Source organism: Ovis canadensis, chromosome 14 (genome assembly GCF_042477335.2).
Source record: "Ovis canadensis isolate MfBH-ARS-UI-01 breed Bighorn chromosome 14, ARS-UI_OviCan_v2, whole genome shotgun sequence".
NCBI classification, from domain to species: Eukaryota; Metazoa; Chordata; class Mammalia; order Artiodactyla; family Bovidae; genus Ovis; species Ovis canadensis.
Genome location: NC_091258.1, coordinates 68,707,838 through 68,728,997, shown reverse-complemented (window position 1 = coordinate 68,728,997; position 21,160 = coordinate 68,707,838). Strand labels below are relative to the sequence as shown.

Here is a 21,160-nt window from a genome sequence, read left to right as displayed (position 1 = left end):
GATGATATTTAGAACAAAACCACCAAGGATTGGGACCCAGAGTATAAGAAGAGCACCTACCAAAAAATATATATATGCACGAGATCAGTGAACACAATAAATTAAAAACTGGGACAGAGAATATGAAAAGACAGGTGACTAAGCACATGTGCCATTAGATACGAAAGTTGTCCAACTTACCCAACTAGGAGTCTTGGATGCGTGAAGTAAAACAAGAAGAGGTCATTTTTACCCATCAGATTGGCAAAACATATAAAGGTTAAATGGGAGAGCTACGAACTCTTAGATTGAAAATATCAGGTATCCTCAAGCATGTCCTCTAGGGGGCAGTGTCTTACCCAGATGGTGGGTGTGTAGCTGGAAGAAGCTATTTTTACAAGGAAAGCAATGAACCTCAAAAATACATATACCCTTTGACTCACAAAGTGTACGTCCAGGATGTAAACTTTTATGACTTTGGAATAATAAAAAATTAGAAACAACTGAAATGCCCATCCAGAAGGGACTGGCAAAATAAAACGGTTCATCCATTCAATTGGAGAATGCTGGAAATTTGTCCTCTGTAAACTGAGATTTTTGGACTTTTTTTTCCCCATGCAATAATTCTTCCTCCATCTAGGAAATGATGAGCTTGACAAAAATATCTAAAATATCAGAGGTATTCCTAAAGAATGTTACCACGTGGCCTTAGTCCTTTCCTCTCAGAAGATACTTGATACAAAATACAAGGAATAAACAAAGGCACAATGGTCTCTAAAACTTTCTTATCTTGCTGTTTGAAAAAATTATTCATGTCAAGTGACTTTGTACCATTTTTAACACAGCACAGAGGAACCATGCCTTCAGTGTGTCCGAATATTGAAAAGAATAGAGGGTCATTGCTGTCAACTGTCCAGGTTATGAAAGGGGGTGTCAGGATCCTTCATCCCCTATAAACAGTCACTAGGTTGTGACCACAAAGTTCTTTGCTGTCTTCAAAAGCAGCGGTGTTCTAACTGCTAATACTTTATTTTAAAAAAATATATATCATCAGAGTACTGGACTCAGAGCAGCTAATATCTGATTAAAACTTCATGTTATCTCAAGTAGAAAATGAAAGACGCTTTAGAGAGATGTATTTGGTCTGATTCTCTCTCTTGAAGTGCAGAATTTTTGTCCTACTGCCTCATGAAAAGAATTCATTCTTTCATTAAACCTGGCAAGGAGAAATTTTTCCTGGCTGCTTTAGCCGGCAACGACTGGCTAAAACCCCTTCTTCAGGAATCGGATGCAGCATTTTTAAAGAATAAGGAATATTTGCAAATACTAACATGGAAAGAATGTCAGGGACATATTATGGAGAAAAAGAAGAGGTTGCAAAAAAATACATAACATATAGTATCTTTGACAGAAAACAACAAAATTCTGTAAAGCAATTATCCTTCAATAAAAGAATAAATTTTAAAAAACATATAGGATCTTCTGTGTATAATATCTGTGTATAGAAGAAGTAGGTAAATGCATAGAGAAAGAATGGCAGGATGTTCACCAAACTGTTGATGGAGGTAATTACAGAGAAAAGGAGGAAGCTTGGGAAAAAAAAAAAAAAGGAGGAATCTTGCAATGGCTGAGGAAGATAATTGGTTTCTGTTTTATTCTCTTCTACACTGGGACATAATCTTGTTCAATAAGGAGGTACTTTTGCATTTCTTTGGGAATAGACTATATTCAGAGATGTTTTAAGTTGCTGGGAGATGAGACAGATGGGGCTTGAGGAATTTATAATCGTGCATTGAGAAGAGAGACGCTAAAGCCGTGACCTAACCTCTATGGCGGGGAGTTCTCGGGATGTTAGGGGAACACAAAGGAGAGACCCAGAGTCTGAGAAGGAAAAAGGAAGACTTTCAGAGACACAGATAGTAAAGCTGAGGCAGAAAGGAAGTACAGAAGGCTGGCCTGGCCAAGGAGAGGAGGGAAAAGCATTTCAGGGTGGGGGAATAGCATGTGCCAAGACCCAAAGACAACATAATGTATTCCCAAGAATATTTTCGTTTCCCTTTGCCCTCTCTCTGGGCACCACACAACACGATCTAGAAACTATAGAAGAAATGAACTAACATTATATATACATATATCCCAACCTGGGCAACAGAAAATACTTCAGGGTAATTCCCCACAATTTATTAATTAGCTAAGAAATAAGCAGAAAGTCAAGATTTTTATGGAGTAAGTGAAAGTGAAAGTCACTCGATCATGTCCAACTCTTTGCGACTCCATGGACGGTCCATGGAATTCTCCAGGCCAGAATACGTGAGTGGGTAGCCGTTCCCTTCTCCAGGGGATCTTCCCAACCCAGGAATTGAACTGGGGTCTCCTGCATTGCAGGCAGATTCTTTACCAACTGAGCTATCAGGGAAACCATGATTTATCAGCGAGTAAAAAGTTGATAGAACACTCAGGCTTCCCTGATGAAATTTAAAACTATGAAATTTGACCCAGGAAAATCAGACATGACAGAATTAAAGTCACAAAGTAAAATTCACAAACATAGTCTGAGCAGATTTTAGCAAAATCTGAAATGGATTAAAAACACGAACAGCGAACCAAATACTCGTAAAACTTAACTCGAACAGTAATCAAACTGAAGTAATTTCAGAAACTGAAGAAGAAAATAATTGGAGCTACTTTCACTGCCTTGCAATATAAAATTGATCGAGGCAGTTTAAAGTAACTAGAAAATACTTCCTTGGTAAGAATCTGTCAGTCGAATCCTGATTACCATTTTATAATCATGCAGATTCAAAGTAGCGAGGATCAAGGTCAAAGCCACTGGCCTTGTGAAGAAGGAATTGCAGGTAGTTCTCAGAGAGGCTGAAGTGTAGATGAAGAAGAGAGAAAGGAATCAGAGAGGCACCCCTGCAGAGAAGGGCAGACCCAGACCAGGTCCAGGGACTGTGGCGTGGTGCCGGGGAGCCCCGAGAAGCAAGGGAGCTCTGAGAGGCCAGCCCTGGGTATAGAAGGCCCCTTGCAGACCCTGTAGAGGATGGACTAGGGAGGGAAGAGAACAGGGTCCAGGAAGCTGGGCGAGGATCCAGGTGGCACAGGCAGCCATGGAGATGAGCTGGAGATGGGACAGAGGAAATCAGGGGACCCGAGGATGGGGCCTGGGACCGAGGACTGTAGAGGAAGAGGAGGAGAATGTGAGGGTGGCTCTCGGTGTGTGGCCTGGTGTCCGGGGGCCAGGACGGGGGTGCAGCTGCAGGGCCAGGCTGGGACTAGAGAAACAGCTTGTGAAGTCCAGATCTATTAACAGAACAAAGAGCAGTGGGATTCTCATTTTACCCCATCAGCCCCAAAGCCAGATATCCACGTGTGAGCAAACGACTTATAGAACATCTTTAGCCGGTACTTTCAATCAAGGTGGGATCTGAGCCTTTTTTTTTTTTTAAGAATAAAAGTTGGGCACCTTTCATATCTAATGGCACATGTAATTTATCACCTGTCTTTTCATATTCTCTGTCCCAGTTTTTAATTTATTGTGTTCACTGATCTCGTGCATGTATATATTTTTTGGTAGGTGCTCTTCTTATACGCTGGATCCCAATCCTTGGTGGTTTTGTTCTAAATATCATCTCCCAGTCTGAAACTTGTCTTTTCACTTTCATATGTTCTTTAAACATTTTTTTAAGAAAAAAAAAAAAAAAGTGGAGTTGTTTTAAAATTGTGAACCACCATACTGTACATCTGCAACTGATATCACAGGTGGCTCAGTGGTAAAGAATCCACCTGCCAGTGCAGGAGATGCAGGTTTGATCCCTGAGTCAGGAAGATCCCCTAGGGAAGGAAATGGCAACTCATGCCAGTGTTCTTGCCTGGGAAATCCCATAGACAGAGGAGCCTGGGGGACTACAATCCATGAGTCGCAAAGAGTCAGACACGACTTAGCAACTGAACAACAATACTGTACGCCTACAACTGCTATAATATTGTACATCAATTACACGTCAATTAAAAAAAAAAAAGAAGCAGCAGAATTGGATTTAGCTGCTGCCTGCCGCAGAGAAGCCAAGACTTGAGGCCCCTAACCTCACCCCTCACCTCCCATCCCCACCCTCCCACCCCCAGGAAGGAAGGGTCAGAGGTCGTCGTGGGCAGGGCATGCAAGGTCGCAGGGCACTCACCTGCAGCCCACGCCCAGGACGAAGCAGGTGAGGGCCACCAGGTCGCACTGGTTCCAGGAGTCGGAGAGGTAGAGGTGCAGGCGGCGGCGCAGTGGGGCCCGGTGGGAGTCTGTCCCGGGTCCCCCCATGGCCAGGCTGCCCAGGCCGCTGCCCAGGCCCTGGCGGAACTCCTCGCAGAGCAGGGTGAAGGCCCAGAAGTAGAGCAGCAGCTCCAGGACACTGGGCCTCTCCGGCTCGAAGTCGATGAGCAGCACGCGAGCAAACAGCAGCAGGAAGAGGAGGTAGCTGACCACGTTGCCCATGAAGGCCGTCACCGGCGCCCCCCAGAACTGCGGCCAGCGGCGCAGGCGCGGCAGGCACCCCCCACAGCAGTCCCTATGTCTGGGTGGCCTCAGTACTCCCAAGGGCACCTTCTCAGGGGGGTCTGTGGGCCTGTGCGGGAGAAAGGGGGAGAAGGGAGGAGGGCTCAACCCGATCTCTGCACCTGACCTTCACCACCATCAAGACTCTGAGCTTTCCTACTCTCCTCATCCTGCTTTCCAGTCAGTCCCCACCTTCACACCTTCTGACACCCTCCATCTCCTAGAGTTTTGACCCCTGATCTAACCTCTTAAATCTACCTTCAACACTGCTGAGCTTCCACCCCTGACTTTTCCCACCCTTCTGACCTCTGGCCTCTGGACTGACCTCTGACTCTTGTCTGGCTTTTGGCTCCAAGTCCCTCTTCTTTCACCCTCACAATCTCTGACTCTCTGTCTGACCTTGGACCATCTTCCTGACCTCTGGCCCTCAAATATAACCTCTGACCTCCTCATTTCATGACCTCGGTTCCCCAGGTTTGACAACTCTGTTAACTACACTTGCCATCTACCTCTACAGGGCTTCCCAGGTGGCAGCAGTGGTAAGAGATGCGGGTTGGAGCCCTGGGTCAGGAAGATCCCCTGGAGAAGGAAATGGCAACCCACTCCAGGATTCTTGCCTGGGAAATCCCAGGGACAGAGTAGCCTGGTGGCCTACAGCCCATGGGGTCGCAAAGAGTCAGACACTGAAGAGACTGAGCACGCATCTGCCTCGGCAAGGATTAACTCAGGCCCTGCTGCAGCTGCTGACCTTCAACACCCCTTGAAGGGAATTCAGGGTGGAGAGCAGGAATGAGGCACTCTGTGCTCCGGGTAAAACTGGCAGAACAGGTTTTCTGACAGATATTTTCAGGTGCTGATTTTAGGAACCCAATTCTTGCATCTCCTCATATCTAGAAAAGCACCAGATTCCCTCCTGGAGCTCCATCCCTGAATGTTAACTTCTGACCCACAACCAACAGCAGATTATCCAGCCGCCTTTTCTCAGTTAATTCTTCCTTCTTGATATCTGATCTCTCACTGTATAGCCTTACCTGAATTCTAACCTTCTTGGTCCACTCATATCTCTGGCCCTTTTCACCTGAGTTCTGATACTCTTCCCAGTTACATCCTAATTCTTAATTCTGATCTCAAATCAGAAACAGCAAAATGAATACTACTACTACTACTAAGTTCAGAAAGCTAATGGGAAAAATAAACTGGCTTGGAAAGGCATCCTGTCTTACAAAAAAAAAAGGCAGAAAGGAAACCCCAAAGTGGAGACAACCCAAATGTCCATCAACTGATGAACAGATAAAAAGGTACTGGATCCAAACAATGGAGTATTATCCAGCAGTTAAAAGGGGATGAAGCACTGATACATGTTACGCAGTGGATAAATCTTGAAAACATGATACTAAGTTAATGAAACCAGTCATAAAACACCACATAGTATACCACTCCATTTACACGAAATATCCAGAACAGGCAAATCCATAGAGACAGAAAGTAAATTAGTGGTTGCCTGAGGCTGGGGAAGGGAGGAGTGGGGAGGGAGACTGTTAATAGACACAAGATTTCTTGCTGCAGTGATGAAAATATTTTAAAATCAATTTTGTGGGAATTCCCTGGTGGTCCAGTGGCTAAGACTCTGAGCTCCCAGTGCAGGGGGCCCAGGTTCGATCCCTGGTCAGGGAGCTAGATCCCACATGCTACAACTAAGACCCAGAGCAGCCAAATAAATAAATAAAAATTAAAATAAATTTTGTGACGATTTCACAACCCTGTGAATATACTGAAAGCGACTGGGAATTGTACACCGTAAATGGGTGAACTGAATGTATGGGAACTATATCTCAATAAAGCTGTTCTAAAACAAATAAGCAGAAAGAACAATGAAAGGTAAAGACAGTGAGGTGCAGAAAGAAGAACTAGTGACTCCCCTGGCGGTGCAGCGGTTAAGAACCTGTCTGCCAGTGCAGGGAATTCAGGCTCCTAGAGCCCGTGCTCCACAAGAGAAACCACTGGAATAAGAAGCCCTCGCACCGCAACTAGAGAATAGGCCCCGCTCATGGCAAATAAAGAAAGCCCTCTCACAGCAAGGAAGACCCAGTGCAGCCAAAAATAAAGACTGAAAAAAAAAAAAGGAGAATTAGCTCCCCAATAACAGGAGGATATAGACCTGGTAACAAAAATATGTGGTGGGTCAGAACGCTCCCCAAAGTCTGCCATCTTAAATCCAAGCAAGACACACACGGATTCCTGGATGCTTCACTGAGGGAGCGCCAGGAATCTGTCCTTTAAGAAAGTTCTCCAGGAAGGTGGCTCTCCACAGCGGCTAAGAGCACAGATTCAGGAACAAGAAGATCTGGGTTCAAATCCCACCTCCCACCACTGACCAGTCAATCACATGATCTGAGGCGGGTGACATAATGCCGCAGTTATTTCATCTGTAAAATGGGGATAACAATAGATACAATAGCATACAGTTGTTGAGAGAAGTAAATGAACTGATTTCAAAATGGTTTAGTACACTGGCTGCCCACTGTAAGTGTTCTATAACATCATCTATTTTTTATATTTATTTGGCTGTGCCTGGTCTTAGTTGCAGGATGCGGGATCTTCGATTTTCACTGTGATCTTTAGTTGTGGCATGCAAAGTCCTACTTGTGGCTTGTGGGATCCAGTTCCCTGACCAGGGATGGAACCCAGGCCTCCTGCATTGGAAGCATGGACTCCCAGCCTCTGGACCACTAGGGAAGTCCCCATCATCTCTTGTTATCATTGTCATATGGTACCAATGTTGGGAACTCGCCAGGCAAGGACGCCATTATGGATCCTGACACTGGAACCTTCCATCTAATTTATTTCAGAGGTCCGATTTTTTTTGTTTGTTTGTTTCCTCTTCTACCTTGACAAATATTTTATATTCTGTGCATTATCTCAAAAAAATGTATACATAATATATTTAAATTTGACTTGTTTCACAGTAGGTGGTGTGCTTGACAGACTTCGGGCAGTCTGACTATGTTGCTAACAGTTACCAGAAACATTTTTTCTTCTAGAATATTGGGGCTGAGATTCCTCCCTTTTTCTATTCAAGTGGTTAAAGTAGAGATGTGTGTGTATGTATGTATATGTTAGTTGCTCGGTCATGTCTGACTCTTCATGACTCCATGGACTGTAGCCCACCAAGCTCCTCTGTCCATGGGATTTCCCAGGCAAGAACACTGGAGTCGGTTGCCATTTCCTCCTCCAGGGGATCTTCTCAACTGTGAATGAGTACACTGTATTACTGTGGACCAAATATTTTGGTTCCCTCCCAGTGGGAGAATTAGGAGCTAAGGGATTACCATATGACTAGTCTTTGCCAATGAAAGGTGGGCAAAAGTGACATGTCACTTCCAAGTGGAGGCTTTAAGGTCCAGTACCTCCCTGGTTGCCACTGGGGCTTCCCCGGTGGCTTAGACGGTAAAGGATCTGCCTGCACTGCTGGAGACCCAGATTTGATCTCTGGGTAAGGAAGATCCCCTGGAGAAGGGAATGGCTACCCACTTCAGTATTCTGGCCTGGAGAATTCCATGGACAGAGGAGCCTGGCGGGAATCAGGCATGACTAGGGGACTGATACACCTGGTTCTTGTCTCTTCTCCTGCCACCATGAGACCAGCAACATCTCAGCTAGAAGGTGCTTGCTTATCCCAGAGTGCAGACCATGCAGAGCAGAGCCACAAACAACCCAAAAACGGAGCGTGAATGGCAACACAATCTTCACTGTGGCCAGCCACTGAGAGTTCGGGATGCTTCGTCACGGCAGCGTTACCCAACCTAACCTGACTAATACCATACAACCTTCTTTTCATAGAAAAGAAAGTTGAGGCTCATGGGCGGAGCCACTTACAAAGTCAAAGTCAGGATTTGAACCCAGGTCTGCTCGACTCAGGACCAAGTCCTTCACGCCTCTGTTCTGCAGAATTACCGAATATTAAGTATTCTATTCCATTTGCATAGGGCTCTGATTTTGAAAACACCTTCATGGGTACCGCAGCATGGAGATTAAGAGCAAAGTTTTTGGAGACAGAAAAATAAAAGAGGCAAAAGATCCCTAAATGAACCAAATCCACCCAGTTCTACTTGCTCTGTCGAGACAGAAATACATGTCGCATGAGGCAAATTGAGTGCCAGTGAGGAACTCCTTGGCAGCAGGACCAAATCTAGAACCAAGCCTTGAGCTTGGCATCTGAGAAGCCTCCTCAGTGTTTTCAGTGGCTTCAAGAAACCCCCATCTCCTGAAGCCCCACGTCTCCCCTCTGGCCTTGTTCCCAGTGCCTGGTGCTCCTGGGGCTGCCCCGGGTGCCCCCACCCCTGCAAAGTGCTGGCGCTTCACTCACTCGACAGGCCCTTCCCCACTGATGTCGCCATCCACGTCAAGCATCGGGTCCTTCTGCGTGGGCTCCTCATCTGACTTCCTGGCATGGAGGGACGCCCAGAGTGAGGAATAGGGGAGAGGGACGGTAGGAGAGGAGTTCTCCAGAGAGACCCAAACTCAGTCACCCAGAGACATGGCAGGAAGGAGAGGAATTACCCCAAAGGCACCTGCCCCCAGAGCCCTGGCCAGAAAGCAGAGGAATTGTATTGAGTCCCCCGAAAGCTCCCCTCCCGCAATGTGCCCCCAGTCTTGGGGAGGGAAAGAATGAACATGGTTAGGGAAAGCACTGGACAGACCACGTAGAAGGCGGCCAGAATTGAGCAGGAAGGAGACGCTGATCACCCCACCCCACCCCCAACCCCACCTCCTGCCAATCTAACCCCAGGGACTGACCTGAAGGTGATGAGGTCGGTGTAGATGAGTAGGGGGCAAAAGAAGGCAAGAACCAGGGCCCAGATGGGCGTGGTGCTGTCCATCTCCCCCCACCACTTCTGTGTCAGCAGAGACTGTGAGGGTGGGGAGGATTAGGAGCCTGAATCTCCCTTGCAACCCCCTCCCGAAGACCCCAGGCAAGGACTGGACCCTGCTCCAGAGCCCAGGGCAAATGCTCACTGCAGTGGTGGGGCTGGGGGTGGGGCGGGGAGGTGGGGGGAAGGGGTCAAAGGCAAGGACCACCTGTCCCAGATTTTAGTAGAGTTAAACAGCCAACATTTGTTAACACGATACACCAGATACTGGGCTAAGCACTTTGCACAGATCAGCTCACTTAAGCTTCACCACTCCCCCAGGAGGACAGGTACTATTATTTTCTCCTTTTCCATAGATGGGGCACAGGGAGGTTACGGAAGGGGCGAAAACTGGAATCCAGGAGTTTAACCATCATTCAGAGTAAAGGACTCTGGGAGAGTACTTGAAGTGCCAACAAGTCATTCCGACAATGAAGGTGGGACTCCCTGCTGGGTAAGCAAACCTCGTACTTGAGGTGGGACTCACTGAACCCGTCAGATTTAGACTAAGGAAACCAAGAGAAGTTTCAAAATGTCGGGATTAAGGACTTCCCTGGTGGGTAGTCCAGTGGTTAAGATTCCACATTTCCTCTTCAGGGGGTGTGGGTTCGATCCCTGGTCAGGGAAGTTCCACATGCCACTGTGTGCACCCCAAAAAAGAAAGAAAATAGAAACTGACAACCAGAATGTAAAAATGCAAGGCTGACTACAAGTAATGAGGTACGAAATTTACTCCCAATTATCAGAAAGAAGACTTTTTTTTTTCAATGTCAGGATTAGCAGAATGGGAGAGACAGAGGGGGCAAACAGGGCTTCCCAAAGGAAGGGTAGGATTCCCTAAACCAGAGTCTGTCTACACCTAGAACACTAGGTAATTGGCCAGTGAGGCTGTTCTAATTGTTGAAACCTGGAAACGGGGACCTCTCTGGGAAGTGGGAAGGACTTCTTGTGTGACAGGTGGGACTTCCTACTAAAGTCACCAGTATTCCTGTATCTGGAATAGAATTTTTTTTTTTTTTTTTTTTGCCACATTGCACAGGCATGCAGGATCTTAGTTCCCTGATCAGGGCTCAAACTTGTGCCGTGTGCAATGGAAGCGCAGAATCCTGATCACTGGACTGCCAGGGAATTCCCTGGAATAGAACTTAAAAAAAAAATTGTTTATTTATTTGGCTGTGTCGAGTCTTAGCTGTAGCACGTGGGATGTTTTAGTTGCAGCATGTGGGATCTGACTCCCTGACCAGGGATCAAACCCAGGCCCCCTGCATTAGGAACGCAGAGTCCTAGGCATTGAAGCACCAGGAATTCCTGGAATAGAACTTTCTAGAAGAGTATGCTTTGCTGTGGGAAGGTTGGCTTTCCTGTGGCTGGGCGTGGGGCTTCTTTGGGGAAGAGCAAGCTTTCTGGGAGAGGGCTGAGATTTTCTGGAGGAGGGGTGGTCTCCAGGAAGGGGGTCAAGACCACGGACTGCCCATGGTCAAGACCATGGGAGGGGCTCATCCTCCAGACTTCCCGGAGCCCAGCTGACCACTGTGTGGGTATCTCAGATGCTCACCTGCACCCCATCCTGGGCAAAGAAGGCACGGGCATCCGCCTGTGTGGCGAGCTGCAGGCAAGTGGCATCACCCCAGAGTGGGCAGCGCCGAAGGAGCAGGCGGGCGGATCGTTCTTCGCTGCTGCGGAAGCATTCTCCAAAGAGGTCTGGGTGTGGAACATTCGTGTGAGAGGGAGAAGAGTCGTGGGAAGACAGCAGGAGGGAAGAGATAAGGGGATTGCAGGGGAAGGGGCAGGGTTACTAGAGAAGGAAAGGGGAGACTTACAACCCCCTTTCCTGGCCGCTCCCTGTAGTGCCCCCAGGCACCCATACCCCACGCACCAACACCCAGCCCCTCGAACTTGGCCGCCAGTTCCTTCCTCCGCGCCGCCTCCTCAGCCTCAGTCTCCAGGCGCCCCAACACTCGCAGCAACAAAGAGGCCCCAAGAGCTGAGGCCACAGAATTGGAACCCTGGAGAGACGGAGACAGGGAGTCATGGGTAGGGACAGAGTTTGAAGTGAGATTCACGGAGGCGGTGAAGAAGATGGGAGGAAAGCTTGTGATCAAGGGAAGGGACAGAGGCCAGAGGTCATCAGAAATTAACCAAGGGAATCAGAAACCAAGGATGTCTGCAGATGGATCTGGAAGAAACTGGACGTCAAGGGAACATGTCAGAAGTCAGATGGTTCAGAGACTGCCCAGGCTGGGCCGGAATTAAAAGGACATCAGAGGTTATGGACAGACGGGGAAGCAGTCAGAGGTGTCACCTAAATGGCAGAGGAAGAAGGAAGACAGCATCTCATGTCTTGGCCAGACCTGCCGATACAGAGCTACATGCTAAGTCCGACTCTTTGTGACCACGCGAACTGTAGCCCACCAAGCTCCTCTGTCCAGGAGATTCTCCAGGCAAGAATACTGGAGTAGGTTGCCATTCCCTTCTCCAGGGGATCTTCCCGACCCAGGGATTGAACCTGAGTCTCCTGCATTGCAGGCAGATTCTTTATCACTGAGCCACCTAGTAAGTTGAGAGAGATGGCAGAGGCTGCTGCTGCTGCTAAGTCGCTTCAGTCGTGTCCGACTCCGTGCAGCCCACCAGGCTCCTCCATCCCTGGGATTCTCCAGGCAAGAATACTGGAGTGGGTTGCCATTTCCATCTCCAGTGCAAGCATGCATGCTAAGTCGCCTCAGTCGGAGAGAACCTCAAAACTTGGTCCTTCCACAACGGTAACAAATAAGCTGGCTAAAAAAGAAAAAACTGTCAGGATCAACTTTTTCAGAATTCTGGAATCTAACATAAAATTTACAACAAACAGGAGAATGCTTAATGAAGAAAGATTTCAGTAAAAGAGCACTGTGACATTTTAACTAATCCACTTATCGTTGCCAATTCCCCAGCACAGTGGTTGAAAAAAATAGCCCATGTTCCTGCTGCAGGTTGTTGTTATCAGAGGGAACAACTCAGATCTTAACTCTTTTTTTTTTTAATGTCTATGGGATCTTCCCAGATCAGGGATGGAACCCATGACTCTTGCACTGGCAGGCGGATTCCTTACCGCTGAGCCACCAGAGAAGCTCCAGATCTTACTCTTAAATAACTGTGGTTGTGTGTATCAACCTAGCTGGTGGCTCTCTGAAAGGATGGCTCAAGGGCTGGCTGTTGTTTCACTGTTCTTGCAGCTTCCCCCAGAGCAGAAGTGGCTTCCCAGGTGGTGTTTAAAAACATGAAAGACAAACGTATTAGCCTTGGCTCCTTGACACAAATAATAACAGTCAAGGCAAGCGAGAGATACTCTGAACAACCCAGGAGGGCAGAGGGAAGCAGCAGGGAAAGGGGATGCTTGGGGGAGTGAGGGGTTTAAAAAGCTCCTACATGGAGCTTCCCTAGTGGCTCAGTGGACAAGAATCCACCTGGCAATGCAGGAGAAACAGGTTCGATCCCTGGTCTGGGAAGACCCCACATGCCGCAGAGCAACTAAGCCCATGTGTCACATTTACTGAGCATCTGCTCTAGAGCCAGAAGCCTGCACACCTGGAGCCTGTGTTCCACAACAAGAGAAGCCATGGCAATAAGAAGCCCAGGCACCACGACTAGAATGGAGCCCCCGCTCACTGCAGCTAGAGAAGAGGCTGTGCAGCAATAAATTGTGACATGTGAGTCATGTCTCTTTGCCACCCCATCGACTGTAGCCCGCCAGGCTCCTCTGTCCACGGAATTTTCCAGGCAAATACTGAAGTGGGTTGCCATTTCCTACTCCAGGGGATCTTCCCAAACCAGGGATCGAACCCACATCTCCCAGGTCTCCCGCGTTTCCCAAGTCTCCTGTGTCTCCTGAATTGACAGGCAGATTCTTTACCACTGAGCCACCAGGAATACAGTTAATAAAGACTCAGTGAAGCCAAAAATAAATAAAATTTTTTAAAGCTGCTGTATATACCAGGAAATCTAGAAAACTGCAAACCACTGAGCCTGGATGCGTGCTCAGAAAAGACTAAGGAAACCCCTAAGCTTTCGCCTCTGGCTGACCTTTAGGCTCAGCCAAAGCAGGAAGCTGAAGCCAAAGCAGAATTGTAAACAGCCTACCCAAGTGTTGAAAGACAGCTTCACAAACAGCCAGTTTGCAAAGTGGGAGAGTTTCATTCCCCCACCTGCATGCATTTAAGGAAATCTCTGTCAAGTCACTATCCGATCACTAAGCTAACAGAACCGGATTTCAGTGCTCATACATGATAAAGAATATGGACTTTACAAAAACAGAAAAGTCACTAAACAAACAACGACAACCCACAAGCAACAGCAACAACCCCTGAAGAAAGGAGCTAAGCCAGCTTCCAGAGTTGCCATATTATAATAGTCAAAATGTCCTGTTTTCAACAACAAAAAACTATGAGGGTTGCAAAGAACCAAGAAAGTATGACCCATTCACAGGACAAAAGAAATTAGGAAGCTGAGTCACTGGAATTACTAGAAAAAGACTTTAAATCAACTGTCTTAAATATGCTCAAAAAGCTAAAGGAAATTATGAACAAAGAGCTAAAGGAACCCAGGAGAATGATGTCTCAGAAAACAGAGAATAGAAATAAAGATATAGGGACCTCCCTGGTGGTCCAGTGGCTAAGACTCCATACTCCTGATGCAGGGAGTCCAAGTTCAATCCCTGGTTAGGGAAGCAACTAAGACCTCTCACAGCCAAATAAATAAATAGATTTTAAAAAAAAGAAATAAAGATATACAGATTACAGAAAGTAATCTGTAATTACAAGTAGAAATTCTGGAGCTGAAAAGTGCAATAACTGAAATGAAAAACTCTTTTAAAGGGCTTAAGAGCAGCATTGAGGAGGCAGAAGAGTTTGTAAACTTGAAGATAGGTCCACTGTGATTATCCAGTTTGAGGTGTAGAAAGAAAAAAGAATGAAGAAAAATAAACAGACCTTAAGAGATATGTGGGACACCATTAATGAGGTCAACATAGGCAGAACGGGAACCCCAAAAGGAGAGGACAGAGAGAAAGAGACAGAAAGGCTATCTGAAGATATAACAGACTGAAACTTCCCACATCTGATGAAATACACGAATCTATACACCCAAGAAGGTGAAGAAATCCAAGTAGGGTAAGTTCAAAGAGATTCACACTAAGAAACATTATAACCAAACTGCTGAAAGCCAAACACAAAGAGAGAATTTTAAAATCAGCAAGACAGAAGTGACTCATGTAAGATCAAATAATTATACATGATAGTTACAAAACCATAAAACTCTTAGAAACATAGGGATAAAACTTCATGACCTTGTATTTGGCAATAGTTACTTAGATATGCCACCTAAAGCATAAGAAATAAAAAAATAAAAAGGACAAATAGGACTTCATCAAAATGTAAAACTTGTGTGCATCAAAGGACACTATCAGTAGAAGAAAAAGACTGCCCACAGAAAGGGAGAATGTATTTGCAAATCATATATCTAATAAAGGATTAATACCCAGAACATATAAAGAATTCTTTAAACTCATCAACAAAAATGACTGACATCCCAATTTAAAAATGGGCAAAGACTTGAACAGACATTTCTCCAAAAATATATAGATCACCGAGAATCACATGAAAAGATGCTCAACTTCATCAATCGTCAAGAAAATGCAAATCAAAACCAAATGAGGTACCATTTCACACCCATTAGAATGACAATTATAAAAAAGAAAGAGAAGAAGGAAGGAAGGAAAAAAAGGGGAAGAGAAAAGCAAGTAACAAGTGATGGTGAAGATGTGGAGAAATTAGAACAACTGTGCCTTGCTGGTAGAACTTTAAAGGGTAACACCATCGTGGAAAACAGAATGTCGGTTCCTCAAAACACGAAACCTAGATGGTCCAGCAATTCCACTCTCAGATATGTACTCAAAATAATTGAAAGCAAAGACGCAAATAGATGTTCAAACACCAACCATAGCCGTATTTTCCATGATAGTCGAAAGGTCAAAACAATCCAGAGCAGAAAAACAGATACAGAAAATATAGTATACCCATATAATGGAATAGTATTCAACCTTTAAAAGGAAGGGTATTCTAACACATGCTATAACACTGCTGAGCCTTTATCTCAGTTTTTAAAAAAATCTATATTTAGCTGATGACAAGATAACAATCCAAAGTTGAAGAACTCCTGTCAAGGTACTTCTTTGACACAAAAATAAGGTCTATCTCTGATCCTACTTGAATTCCATGACCTTCTTTTTAAACTTCTCAAATGTGTCCCAACACCTCAGCTTTAGCCCAGGCCCCCATCTTGGCTGCCTGAAGGATCCCAGCTTTCCTTTCCCGTGAGGAGTCCTTGCCTCTAGTTTTGTCTGCTTCTTCCATTGCAACTACAACAGTGCATCTAAACTGCAAGAACAATTAAGATGAAATGACGGCCCATCATCTTCAGGTAACATCTAACTTCCTCGCAGAGGCAACTATCTGGAAGGACGAGACTGAGGCACATGCGCTGTTGTTGTTGTTAGTCGCTAAGACATGTCCAGGTTTTTGCGACCCTGTGGACTGTAGCCTGCCAGGCTCTTCCATCCATGGGATTTCCCAGACAAGAATACAGGAGTGGGTTGACATTTTCTTCTCCTGGGGGATCTTCCCTACCCAGGTATCCAACCCGCAATCCCCTGCATTTCAGGCAGATTCTTTACTGCTAAACCACCTGGGAGAAGCCCCGATGCATATGCATGGATGGGGTAAACGCCCAGCATACATGGAGAATGGAAGAATTGAGTTACAAGAAATGCATAATGGAAAAAAAGAAAAGAAAAGAAAAGAAAAGAAATGCATAATGGGAGAGGCAGGAGAAAGAAGCAGCACTCAGAGTCATATATCAAGAATGGAGGGGGACCTCCCCAGCAGTCCAGTGGTTAAGATTCCTTCTTCCAACGCGGGGGTGGGAGAGGATAAGGGTTCGATCTCCGGTCCGGGAACTAGGATCTCACATGCTGCAGAGTATGGGCAAAATTAAAAATAAATCAGTAAAACTTAAAAAAAAAGAGGAAGAAGAAGAATGAGAGGGGAGTGGGGGGTTACCAGAACCTTCCTGCTCAAGCACTGGAGTCCGGTAGAAATAAAGGGCAGGAACGTAGGAGAGAGTAGAATCACAGGTCAAGTCAGCACTCACCATCTCCCAGAAGTACAAGGCCATCTGAGCCCTGTTGAGCAGCAGTGCCCAGAGGAGCAGGTCGCTCCAGGGGGCCTGCCCGGGGACAGCTTCCATCAGTTCCGAGGCAGCCTTGTCTGACAGCGTAAACGACTGCAGACGGGAAAGGCGCGATGAGGGTTGGCTCCGCCCCAAACTCTTCCTGACTCCGCCCCAGCTATCAAGCCACGCCCCGCTCTCTGATCACACCGCCTCCTGGCAGAGCCCCGCCCCCAGGTCCCTCCGTGCTCCCCCTACTCCCACCCTCCTTTCTTACGTTCTCTCTGCTGCTGTCGCTCCGGCGGGTGCTCCCGGCGGGGAACGTCGGCGCGCACGTCTTGCCCAGCAGCATGCGCAGCACCTGCCCCACCTTAGGAAACTGTGGCTCCGCAGAGGGTTTAAGGGCTGGGGCCTTGGTGCTTGCACCGTGTGACACTTGGTCCAGAAGGTTGCGGATAAGTGAGTTGGGGGGCGCTGAGTTGTAGAGCTGGGCCAGGCGCACCGGGGTCAGGAAGTGGCCCAGGCTGAGGCCATGGGAGATAAGCAAGCGCACGAACTCCGGCCGGTCGTTCAGGAGGGCGTCCATGAGGGAGGCCTCCAGGTGAAAGGACTGGTGGGGGCCGAATGAATGGGGGAAAAGTTGAGCACAGAGACGGGCAGAAGCCCAGGTGAGGTCAGAGATTAAGGACAGGAGATGGGAATACAGAACCATGAGTGATGGACAGATGGACGGATGGGGAGAGAGGAAATAAGATAGGGACAGACGGACAACCAGAGACGGGTGGACAATTAAGAGAAGGCTGGAGAGGCCATAATGGAAGACAGAGCCAGATGTCAAAGGAGTTGGAGTGGGGAGAATGCATCCCTTTTGTCAGGATCCCCACCTCCAGGCCCCAACCCCTCACCCGCCATTGGATGTCCCCCCGGAAGAGTTCACTCTGGGCAATGTCCACACGGTTCCAAGCCACAGCCAAACGCAACTCATCCAGGTAAGCTGAAGCTTCAGAGCTCCCACAGGCTGAAAGGGTGACAGGGAGAGGGGGCATGAAGTCAGATGGGGGGGGACTGGGAACAGGAGGGGCATCTGTATTGCTTCTTCTTGAGATGCCCGACATTTAAACTCGGTATAAAGTGAGTGTTGTTGGGCAGAGTTTGGAGCCTTTAAGAAGCCAGGCTATTACAAGCATAAAGTCATTCAGCTCAGGGACAGAACACAGACCAATGGTTTAGAGGCCCCAAGAAAAGGAAAAGGAATCATGTATATTCACTTTACATTTATTGAGGTAGGCTATGAGCCAGGTGGGCTTCCCTGGTGGCTCAGACTAAAGAATCTGCCTGTGAGGCAGGAGACCCGGGTTAGATCCCAGGGTCAGGAAGATCCCCTGGAGAAGGAAATGGCTACCCACTCCAGTCTATGGGGAATTCCATGGATGGAGAAGCCTGGTGGGCTATAGTCCATGAACTATAGTCCATGGGGTCAGACATGACTTAGCGACTCAACAGCAACAACAACAATGGGCCAGGCAGTGAGAGAGATGCAGAGAGAAACTGGATGCAGGCTCTGCCCTGAAGGAACCTCCTTCCAGGGAAATATGTCTCAGAATCACATAAACACCCTAGAGTGATCAGTCCCCTTGGAGGTGGGTGTAGAATGTGACTAAGGCCAGAGGAGGCTACAGTCAGAGGTATGGAGAGACCCAAGGGAGCCTCCTAGAGGTGGACAATGAGGAAGGGCTTTTGAAAGACTAGCAGGATTTGAAAGTATGTGTCTAAAATGAGAAAAGAATCTGAGGCAGCAGGGGCAGCCCAAGCAAAAGCCTGGGTGCAGGAAAGCACAGGATATGACAGCAAACGTGAGTCACTCTGGCTTCCTGCAACTTGGGAGTATTTGTGAGAAGAAAGAGGAGCACGTAGCAGGAAAAAAAAAATCCAAACATTAGCAGGGCTCCAGGAGACCCTGAGGCCATTCAAAAGAGGGGAACAAGTGGCCTTTAAAACTTTGATCCCAAAGTGTGCAGTTAACCGCGTGTGACCTTGGGCAAGTCACTACCCCACTCTCTGAGCATTGTTTCTTCATCTGCAACCTGAGGAGACAATCCTTCTAGGCAGGGGTGAAGGATCAGAGCAGGATCGGAGAAGGACACGTGCTACCCGCTCAGCCTGGGGCCTGGGTGTTCCTAGACTCTAAGAAGCATTCGGCCCCTTCCCCCATTCCTTCTTCACCTGCCGAAACCCCATCCCTTCAACTCTGCCAACACTGAGCCTGTCCAGCCACCTCTAGTTTCGCCAGCAGAGTGTGATCACTTGCCCTGCTGCAAGCCACGGACTTATACCACCACCCCCTCAAACCACATCTTAGAGAGCGGCTGTGTTTTCTCCCAGGAGGCTGGTGAGTTAACTCCTGTGAAGTGAATCGCATTTGCTCACTGACTGCCATCCTCTATTAAAGGATGTGTCCCCACAAGAAATGGAATCATATTAAGGAGAGCTCCCATTTATCAGACTTCCCCTGGGGCAGGCACTGCTGAGGCTCAAAACACTCCTGCCAGGTATTATCTCAATGTTTTCAGACAGAAACTAAAGCTCAGAGAAGGTAAGTCTCTTTCTCAAAGTCACACAGCAGAGAGGGGGGGCCACACTGGTATTCAAATTTTAGTTTTATCTGATTCCAAAGTCAAAAATAACTACCTCACCACAGAATATGGTAGATGCAATTGGGGTGGGGACCTGGGGCTCAGAACGCATTAAAAATTCACACTATGCCTCTTGAGAGTTTTTTTTATCTAGGTGAGTGCTTTCCACGTAAAACTCTTCTGACACCAAAATGACCCTCCTCACACACATCTCCACAGAGCCCTGGGGATCCACCTTAGCACTTATTTATCCCACCACCCCATCTTACTAACTCCAGGTTCTACTGGCTCTTCAAGGCCCAGCTCAACTCCCACCTCCCAATTGAATTTTTCTTGCCTTTCTGACAGCAGTTCGTCTCCCATGTCTTTGTCTTGAATTTTACTTAAGATGTGTCCAAACAGCCCTGGTAGGAACTGCTTTTAAGGAGCTCCATCATCAGCCTCTGCCACATGGCCATTGCGCTCCCTATTTTGGTTTTCATCATTCATTCCTCTAGTGGAATATCAGAAGTCCCTCACTGCGAGATGGCACTCTGGTTTATCTCTGATGCCAGCACGCCTCAGGGCTTAAAACATATCAGGGGCATGTAGGAAAGCTAGAAAGGGTGAGTGGGTGGATAGATGGAAGAATGGATGGGTAAGATGGATGGATGAAAGGATACATGGATGGATGGATGAAAGGATAAATGGATGGACAGACGAAAGATGGATGGGTGGATGGATGAAAAGATGGATGGGTAAATGAAAGATGAATGGATGGAAGAATGACGAGTGGATGGAACTGTTAACAGAGGAGTGAATAGACTGGAAGAAGGATGGGTGAGTGGCAAGATGGATGGATGGTTGAACAGACGGTGGAATGGAAGGATGAAGGGAATAATGGGTAGATAGATCAGCGTACCTATGGCTGGCTAGATGGATGAAAGGATGGGTGGACGGATGCAACAGAAAGAAAGCAATGTTGGAACATAATGAAAGTATCTTGGGAAAACTGTCCAATAGCACCGTGCAAAGCCCCAAAAGGCACTGACCAAAGGAAAGAGATAAAAAGCGGCACAACTTATTAGAGAGGATGGGTAAAGTGCCAAAGACAGGAGAGTGTCCAAAGTTGAGCTGACAGAAGCAGAGGCTGGGGGATTCCAAGTCTTACCCTTGACAAGGGCCCTTAAAACGATGGTCTCAAATTCCTCAGGGCCATCGTCAGTTGAATAGACTGTCAGCAGCTCCTTCCGAGTCATGATCCTCTCCACCTGCAGAATACCAAATTCTGCCACCCTGACCCAACTCCCTGGTGTTGTCCACAGAGATAAAGGAGAACATTCCCCTGCAGGGCCCCACAGTCTAGGTGCCCAGCACCCTTTACTCCCAGAACCTAGGGGTGTCCAGGCCCCCAGGCCTCTTCTCCCTCAGACCCAGGAGTCCACTTTCCCAGGCTTTCCTCAAATCCACGAGGCTGGGCCCCCATTCCCCTTCCCTTGGATCCAGGACTCCAAGTCTTCAGCATCCCCACATCTCAAGAGTCAGGAACCCAGGTCCCCAGCTCTCTCCCATCTCGGGTTCCAGAGTTGGGCCCTCAGTGTCCTACCTGGGCCTGCAGGACCTCAGGGTCCCCATTGGGGAAGAAACGCTTAATCAGATCTCGGGGTTCACGTCGCCTGCCCCCGCCACTCCCTGGAGCCACAGTGTCCTCCAGAATCTCTGCCAGGCAGTCTGCAGCTCCCCCAGATCCGGCCACCAGGAGGCAGGGGAGCTGAGCCTGGGTGGCGTTTTCTATCCGCTACAGAATAAAAGGGGCAGGCAGGTTAGGGAAGGAAAGCATTCACCCTTCCTGGAGCCTAGATTCCCAGCCCTTTTCTCCTCCAGGACTTGGGACCCAGGAGTACAGCCCCCAGGCC

General features: G+C 47.5%; 1 protein-coding gene across 2 annotated transcripts in view; it reads right to left on the bottom strand.

Annotated features, from left to right (window-relative positions):
* The window catches only part of TRPM4 (transient receptor potential cation channel subfamily M member 4), a 40,554-nt gene that overhangs the window by 6,540 nt on the left and 12,854 nt on the right, over positions 1–21,160 (bottom strand). For both annotated transcript variants that reach the window (XM_069551208.1, XM_069551209.1), the window contains 10 exons: positions 20,851–21,042; positions 20,416–20,515; positions 17,538–17,650; positions 16,910–17,242; positions 16,615–16,746; positions 11,309–11,438; positions 10,988–11,133; positions 9,320–9,432; positions 8,889–8,966; positions 4,161–4,592 (listed from right to left, as the gene is read on the bottom strand). In XM_069551208.1, the coding sequence (XP_069407309.1) occupies positions 4,161–4,592; positions 8,889–8,966; positions 9,320–9,432; positions 10,988–11,133; positions 11,309–11,438; positions 16,615–16,746; positions 16,910–17,242; positions 17,538–17,650; positions 20,416–20,515; positions 20,851–21,042 (1,769 nt within the window). The remainder of the gene's footprint in view (positions 1–4,160; positions 4,593–8,888; positions 8,967–9,319; positions 9,433–10,987; positions 11,134–11,308; positions 11,439–16,614; positions 16,747–16,909; positions 17,243–17,537; positions 17,651–20,415; positions 20,516–20,850; positions 21,043–21,160) is intronic.